Below are 8,620 nucleotides of genomic sequence, written 5' to 3'. Positions count from 1 at the left end.
GCCTATTGTTAGGCGATAACCCTCTTTTTCATGTGACTAAATAAATCTAAACATGCCTATTGTTAGGCGATAACCCTCTTTTTCATGTGACTAAATAAAGCTAAACAAGCCTATTGTTAGGCGATGGCCCTCTTTTGCATGTGACTAAATAAATCTAAACATGCCTATTGTTAGGCGATAACCCTCTTTTTCATGTGACTAAATAAAGCTAAACAAGCCTATTGTTAGGCGATGGCCCTCTTTTGCATGTGACTAAATAAAGCTAAACAAGCCTATTGTTAAGCGATGAGCCCTCTTTTTCATGTGACCAACTTGTTTGTCCATGTGGAGGCAGTACTTATAAGGCTGAGTTCACCGAAACTCATCAGACTGAAGAAGTCTCTTGGAGGAGAGACTAAACGTTTCACTAAAGAAGAACCATCCAGAGGACCTACTTATTTTTTCTTTTTCATCTAGATAAGAAGTTAAACAAAGTCTGTACACAAACAATTTAGAATCAGTGGTTCCAAACCTGGGACATCACAAGAGAGCAGATTTTTAAAAGGTGGGGGGCTTTGAGGAAACCACTGGTTTAGGACTCAGCAGGCAAGTGTTGTACCTCTAAACATAGTATTTCCTGGGTGTCTGATTCTCCACCTGCTCTTTACTGACCCATCTAGGGGAGGCTCACGATAAGGACGTTCAAGTTGTGGAGTTGCCGATTGTCGACAGCCTCCACCCTCGACCCCCTTACCTACCGCTGGCGGTCCCCGAGGACTTGGCGCCGCGTCTGCAGCGTCTGCACGGCGACCCGTCTGTTTGGTGGGTGTCCCAGTTTGTGAAGTACCTGGTGCGCCCCCAGGCGTGGCTAGAGAAGGAGATCCAGCAGACCACCGACAAACTGGGCTTCAAACATCCCATCATTGGGTAAGAACGCTCGACTCTCTTTCCTCTCTGTGGCCTTGAGCTTTTATTTTTATGCAGTGATAAAACTCTAATAAATAATAAGGGACTTGTTTCTGTAGCATTCCTTTAAAATAAAGGTTACATAGTGTTTTACAATGAAAGAAAACAAAGTAGTAAAACATATATAAATATAATGTAGCCTTGTAGTGGAAAGCAAACACTGCTTTTCTTTAGGTTAATGCAAGGTCAGTCTAATAGTATTAAAATACCTTAATTTGATAGAAGCTCTTTGTTTGGTTTATTTTCCCCCTTTTATTTCTTTTTTTTACAAGGTTTTATTTTTTGCACTTCTTACAGCTTCTGTTTATGGAAATCAACTGCTTTAAAGGCGTTTTGTCTTCCTGCTCAGAGCATTTTAATGCAGTTTTTTGAGCCCATCTTTGTTTTTGTTGTCACCATCATTGATATCCCTAATAAATACTTGATCCATTGTTGCAAAAAAAGGTGACATTAAATCCGACAAGGAAAGTGAACCTTTACTACTGCATGAAAAGTAGCTGTCTGCTAGCTGTTGTTTCATCTTTAATAGTGTTTCTTAATCAAGCTGAGCTTTTTTCTTCTTTTTTCTTACCAACAAATCTCATGAAAAACACTAACATGAACAAATTTGTCACTCGGTGCTATTATTAATTTGATTCCTGCTAGTCGAAGTAGTTTATTCTGTCGTGTCACTGACCTCCACTGAAAGAGAGTTAGACCTGCATCTGTTACAAAGTGTTTATTTTAAGGTGCCCTCACGTGCACGCCCCTGCTTCAATAAATACTCTTTAGGATTATTCTGCAAATATAAAAGTTCTTAATAAATTCAGCGTGTGCTCCTTGTTGACAAACTATTTTTAAATTCCAACACATTTCAATGTTTTTTTGTGAAATAAATGACTTCTGAAGAGGTGCATGAGTCACTTACATATTCTGAGTCATTCTCACCAATAATACCAATAATAATAAGTTCAGCAATATTTTTCCATAGTTGCATGAAACACACGTGTATGATGTTGTATCTTTCACAACCACAGTTAAAAAAGGGTAAATAAAAGATCTGAAGCTCCTATGTTAAATCAGGGATCCTGCAGATCCTTAAAAAGTCTTAAAAGGTCCTTGAATTCATCAATCCATAAATAAGGCCTTAACTAGACTTAAAAGGTCTTAAATCAATCTTCAGAAGTCTTAAAAATGTGAACACATTGTAAGTAGGATGACTGTAATTCATCTCAAATATTAAAATAATTGGTAACATTTATTTATTTTTTAAATATTCCCATTCAGATGTTTCCTTTTGACATCACTTCCTGTTATTTCACCTGCAAATATCTCAACTGTCCATCAGAGCGATGTGAAATTAGTTTTCTAATGTTAATAATGTTGTCTTTCCAAAAATGCATTCATATTTCTTACAAAAATGTGATGTCACAGGCACTTTAAGGTTTCATCTACAGCAAGCTGGGGTTGAGAACCCACTCTGGGTCCTAAAACTACAAATTTTGGGTCGTTAGAGAATTTCCAGGAATTAAATTAAGTTTAAAACTGACTGATAAGAATGTTTTTTTGCTAAATTTGACAAAATAGCAGTTAGATATGGGTAAAAACAATTGGTCTATTAGCAATATTTGAATAATTCAACCAAAATACTGTGATTTGTGAGTTTCTGCCACAGTTTAATTGGTTTTTATTTTATTTATTAATTTTTTTGTCGTTTGTGTTTATTGTGAAATTGGTCTTAAATTTGATTTCACTTGGCATTAAAAAGTCGTAAATTTAACTTTCCTTAAACTGTAGGAACTCTGATTTTTGTATATCCAGACTCCCCCTCTTTAGATGGAGCCCCCTCCTCAAATATGGGGTCTATTGTAAAATTATTGGCTGGCACAGTGTAGGTCGAACACGTCTACTTTCCTACCAACTTTCACGTTGATCGGTGCAGCCGTTTCCATGCTGCAGTCGACCAAAAATCTTTAAAAAATAAAATGAAAATAAACAGTACGAAAACAGTATGAACCCCCTGCTTCACGTGTGGGATCATAATTTAAAAATATGCAATTAATTAAGTTTCATGCTTCCATATTAATTCACAGTGAAATTTAGTTAACATATCAAATGTTAGATTTAACAGTTGTACTTTCTATTTTTGTACTTTCTTAAAAATTGGGTAATTTTGAATTTGACTGCATTTCTTACTGGCTTCTTTACATGATAGAGCTTTAACCACTATTTTGTGGATGGTTTTTGAGAACTGTGTTTAAAGGCAAGGAGTTGTGGAAGTGTTCAAGTGCTATTACTTTGCAAAAATCTGATTTTTTTATTATTTATTTATTTATTTATTGCCATTCTCATTATATTTTTAATCTGACATGACCGTTCAGACTGAGGTCGCTTTTAAAACATCAGATATATATCCAGTTTAATACCACTTACTGAAAAGGCCTGGGTCAGATTTTTTTTTTTAAATTGCATTTGTCACATTCACACTGTCATAAAAAATCTGATACGGGTCACATGGGGGCAAAAAAAACTTTAATTTATGTTGCATTTGCCTGCAGTGTGAATGTAGCCTTACTGACCAAATGTCATTTGACCTAGTTTGTTTCAAAAAGCTTTTGTTTACATTTTACACAATGTCTCCAGCTTTTCAGAACTGAAGCTGGATGTGGAAGTTCTTCGCTGTGATTAGGCTTTTATATCTGTTCTGCTTTATAAACACGTCATGTCATAGTGAGCAAAAAGCTGTTCTGGTGGAGAGTTTAGAAAACGGCGAGGCGCTTTACAAAATAACAATCTTGTTTGGCTGTGACTCTGCGCAGAGTAGCCATTAGCTTGTCAGTTCAGGCAGAGTTTAACTCCAAACAGAAATCCTTCAGTAGGAAACACATTTTTGTTCATAATCTTTCACTGAACCCCACTTTTTAATAATTCATCCTTTTCAATCAAATAGTCTGTGGTCACCTAATGCTAACATTTAACTGAAATACTCCAAATACTTAATGTTGTCAGATTTTCAGAACTGCACAAAAACATGTCTGTGTTGATAAAATACCCGTAATCCTTCTCTCTGCCAAGCATGGGACACACATCGATCCCTTCATGCAACCATGTTCCAAAACTAAAAAAAAAACAACAACATAGAGCCTGTTCTTGATTTTGTTGATTTAGTTCACTGGTTCCAGAAAGTCTATTAAAGCATGCGGGACAAAAGAGCAGCCGTGTTCCTGAAGCATGATGTTCACAGAGCCAGCTTCCAGGATCTTCATGGATTTAAGCGTCCAGATCAATAACCAAAAGCTAAACAGCGCTCTAACTCAAACAACGCCTCGTTCCAGCTGCAGTATGATAGACGAGCCACAACTAACCTTCATCAAAATGAGGCGCTGGATTAATAACTTTGGTCTCCATGTGCAGCCGGCTGTGAGGCGAGTCCGAAGGGACCGGCTGCAAAGTGACAAGAAATGGAGCAGAAGCTTCTGCTCTCCTTCAACTTTAAAGTCAGATATGCTGTGGTGCATTTTCACATTCACTTTATACGTACAAAATGGTTCTTCTGGTATTCATGGGAAGTTTAATTTGGTGAAAATGGGGCAAAGAGAAAACCACACTGCAAAAACTGTCCACCTAACCAAGTTTAAAATCTTATATCAGCCAAAAAGTCTTTTTGATCTTGTTTTGATGCATCTCAGTAATCCAGGTAAAAAAATTAAAAAGAAAAATTGTATAGGTCTTCTGGACGGGTTCTTCTCTAATGAAACGTTTCGTCTCTCCTCCAAGAGACTTCTTCAGTCTGAGAGTTTCAGGCTAAATTCAGGCTTTTAAGCCCTGCCTCCATGTGACTGATACTCACATCACATGGCTATCGTTGACACCTAATTAATACCTATTGTTAACAGGGGGTGGAGTGATACTGGCAATGGCAGCACTGTAGGAGGGGGACAACTGAAAACGGAGGCCTCCACCTCTGTTTAATGATGGACGGTCTTTCTTCACAAAAATGTCTTCTTTTACTCCTCTCTCAAACCAACGTTCCTCTCTATCAAGAATGAGAACATCCTCATCTCTGAAAGAGTGACCGCTGGCCTGTAAATGAGTGAAAACTGCAGAGTTCTGGCCATTAGATGTAGCTCGTCTGTGTTGGGACATTCTTTTGAACAGTGGCTGCTTTGTTTCCCCGATGTATAACTGGTCGCAGTCCTCCTGGCACTTAACAGCATATGGAGGCAGGGCTTAAAAGCCTGAATTTAGCCTGAAACTCTCAGACTGAAGAAGTCTCTTGGAGAAGAGACAAAACGTTTCATTAGAGAAGAACCCGTCCAGAAGACCTATACAATTTTTTTTCTTTTTCTTTTTTGATTTTGTTTTGAGACTGATTTACTGAACAAGAACTGATTGTGTAAGAATAATCATCTTGTTTTCAGAATGTGTAAGATTATTTGRCMTGTTAGTCTGAAAATTTGACTCAAATTAAGTCATAAATTTCTGCCAGTGGAGTAAGAAAATTTTACTTGGTAAGATTCTTGAAATATGAAAAAATTGAGTCAAATCAAGTATTTCAAGAATCTTACCAAGTAAAATTTTCTTACTCCACTGGCAGAAATTTATGACTTAATTTGAGTCAAATTTTCAGACTAACAAGACAAATAATCTTACACATTCTGAAAACAAGATGATTATTCTTACACAATCAGTTCTTGTTCAGTAAATCAGTCTGAAAACAAGATGAAAAAGACTTTTTGGCTGATATAAGATTTTAAAACTTGGTTAGGTGAACAGTTTTTGCAGTGTGTTTATTTTGGTTCAATTTGAAAACGTTGAATTGTGTGAATACTTTAGAAGTGTTCAAACTATGGATTATTATTTCTTCTGTACGTTTTTCAGCTTGTATTTTGTTCTGCAGTCTTTATGTTTTTGGTACATTTATATGTCAAAACGTTCTTCTCCTTTAGGATATTCCTGCTGTGACTTTTGGTGTCTCAGAAATTTATACTTGTTGAGATATTGAGCTTTTTCTGCCATTTTCTTCTCATTGAAAATGAATGGAGCTGTCTTCAACATCCATAAAGCCCTTCAAAATGTTCATAAATATTTACTGTATATTTTCCCTTTTCTTCCTGTCCTGCTGTTTTTAACTTCTTTGTGCAAATTTCAGTTTCTTTCAGCTTCTATTTTGGTTGATTTTAGAAATTTTTTCTGACTTTTTAGCCATTATTTTAATCTTTTTCTGCTTCTTTTATCTTCTCTCTGCGATTGTTGAGCAGTTTTCTGCCAATATCAGCTGTTTTTTTTATGATTTTAGCTTTTTTAAGCTAAATTAATTGTTTGCGCTAATTCCAGCTCATTACTGCTTCATTCAGCAAACATACCCATTTTATTTGTGTTAATTTCTGGCTATTTTAGTCTATTTTCAACTTTTTCAGCTATTCAGCCTTTTTTTTTTCCTTTTTTTTTTTGATCAGCTATTCAGCCTTAAGTATGCTGTATTTTCACAGGAAATGCAAATTTTCTTGTTATCTGTTAATATTTTTTGAAAAATACAAATTTGAGTATTTAGAAGCTTCACATATGAGTTATACACATATACATGTATACTGTATATATATATATATATATATATATATATATATTATTTTTTTTTTTATTACATCAGTCAAAGAACAGCTGTTAAATAGTTAAAGTTTAATTGTTGGGACTCATCTTCAGGGGGATAATAAAGCTTGGTGGTGAGTATCACAGAGAGCTGAGTCACTAAGAAAGTAAGGAACTTTTACACACAGTTGTTACAGAAATTATTAGTAGTAAAACTGTATTTTTCCTTGAAAATCCAGATTTATGTCCAAATTAACAGAATCAAGTTCACCTGTACTAGTTAACCGTTGACGTCTTGTGGTTTTTTTTTTTTTTTTTTTTGTGCTTTAGCATTATTGGTGCACTTAAAGCTATTGAAGCCATCTCAGATCTGGACTCGTTCCCGTTCAGTTCTGACACTTGAGGCTGTGCTTTCTCCACAGATTCTTGTGGTTTGGATCGGACTCGGGGTTTCCACTGCAGTGTAATTATCTGCCGGTGTGAGGTGATCAGTTCCCTTCAGGAGAAAACATACACCGGCCAAGTGTCATGGATCAGTTCTGATGGCAACTTTCTATGAAACCGCTTTTTTTAGCTGTTTACTTGTGTGCTTTTAGCTGAATCCCCCCGTCTCGTCAAACAGCGCTGGTGTTGTGTCTGCCAGCGTTCCTCCACTCATGAATAATTCTCCTCAGACACACTTCCAACCCGGATCAAATACGACTTTGCAAATAAGTCTTGGCAATTTTTTTTAACCCACTTGTTCCTGCAGATGGGCTGATTTTTCTCCATATTAAGACAATCAGCGTAATGACTCGTGAGCTGTCAGTCTGCAGGAAGTATTTGGGAGGTAAAATACTCGCAGGTGCTTTGCAAAGATTGTCTTAAATTTCTTCTGCATCCTGTGAGACCGACTCCACCTGGCTGTTAGAAAGAAGTTTAGAACAAATGCTTCGACTTATTGTGAGATGTTTTGAGCCAGCCTTGTTTGGTTTTGTCATGTCTTAGCAAATCTCCCATCATTATGCTCACAGTGTTTGTGCCAGCTCCTCATAACTCTGGATTTCTGCATTTTTCTGCGAGCAATCATCTCTGGTCTACACTTTTCGCCTCTGTTCTCTCGCTCTGCGGTTCTCTTTAGGGTTTTGTTTCCTCATTCGCCGTCTACGCTCTGTAGTCATCCGTCCCCTCGTCGATTCCCATCTCGCTTTGACCCGTCCTCCCCCGAGCCGCCCTCACATCCCCTCGTTTGTGATCGTTCTTCTGCCTTCGTTTGTTCACTCCGCTCCAGGATTTTATTTTATTTTATTTTTTCAGTTTCTCTCGTGTTCCCCAGGCATACATCCACCACTCTCACAGTTTTCCTCACGTCTCCATCACTATGCTTTTGTTTCCCACTGCTCCCAGCACACGTACATTTTCCATCTGCATCACGAGGGAAAGGGTTTTTGAAATGGAGAGCTTCGTGGAATTAAGTTTTTATCCATTTTTTTCCCCTCAGCTTTAGATACAACCACTCCACTCTGCATTGTTGTTGCTGTAAAGTGACTGTGTTCTTCTGTCATCAGCACAAGTATATGGGAATGGATGGTGGGGTGTCAGATGTAGAAGTGGGGTTCAAAGACAACCTTCGAAGTGGTGCATGGAAAAGGCAGCAGTTGGGTGTTGATGGAGAGAAATATAGAAAGACAGTTTGTTCCCAAAGCGTCTGTCAGTCGACCCCCACGTGGCTCAGTCATCAGCATCGCTCCCTCCAGACGCAGGAGCCATAAACTAAAAGCAGCAATCAGCTGAGATATCCAGCCTGCAACAATTTAAAGCTGCACGATGGCGGTCTGAGTATTCAGAGAGAACGGGGAAGTGCTGCGTCTGGTAGAGAAAAAGCTGAGCCATTACCACGACAATGTGGTTACCGTACGGTGGATAATCTGTTTCTGACACCTGTGTTTGCTGGACTCTGTACGGTTGAAGTGTAAAGAACCCTGCTTTATGAGATTAATACCAGCTTAATCTCACAAAAGCATGTTCCACAAGATCTTGCAGAAATGAAATCAGAATTAATGAAACCTCCCCTCTGGTCATGAATGTGAAAAGAACTTGTCAGATTTCTCAAAATAAAGTAATTTAT

General features: G+C 37.6%; 1 protein-coding gene across 1 annotated transcript in view; it reads left to right on the top strand.

The window, feature by feature from the left end:
- fut8b (fucosyltransferase 8b (alpha (1,6) fucosyltransferase)) overlaps positions 1-8,620 on the top strand; it is a 68,043-nt gene that overhangs the window by 44,976 nt on the left and 14,447 nt on the right. The window contains exon 7 of the mRNA XM_014015487.1: positions 660-906. Within this exon, the coding sequence (XP_013870941.1) occupies positions 660-906 (247 nt within the window). The remainder of the gene's footprint in view (positions 1-659; positions 907-8,620) is intronic.

This window comes from Austrofundulus limnaeus, unplaced genomic scaffold (assembly GCF_001266775.1).
Source record: "Austrofundulus limnaeus strain Quisiro unplaced genomic scaffold, Austrofundulus_limnaeus-1.0 Scaffold129, whole genome shotgun sequence".
In the NCBI taxonomy this organism is placed as follows: domain Eukaryota; kingdom Metazoa; phylum Chordata; class Actinopteri; order Cyprinodontiformes; family Rivulidae; genus Austrofundulus; species Austrofundulus limnaeus.
Note: the sequence above shows the minus strand (reverse complement) of the source record. Positions and strands in the feature narration are given on the sequence as shown.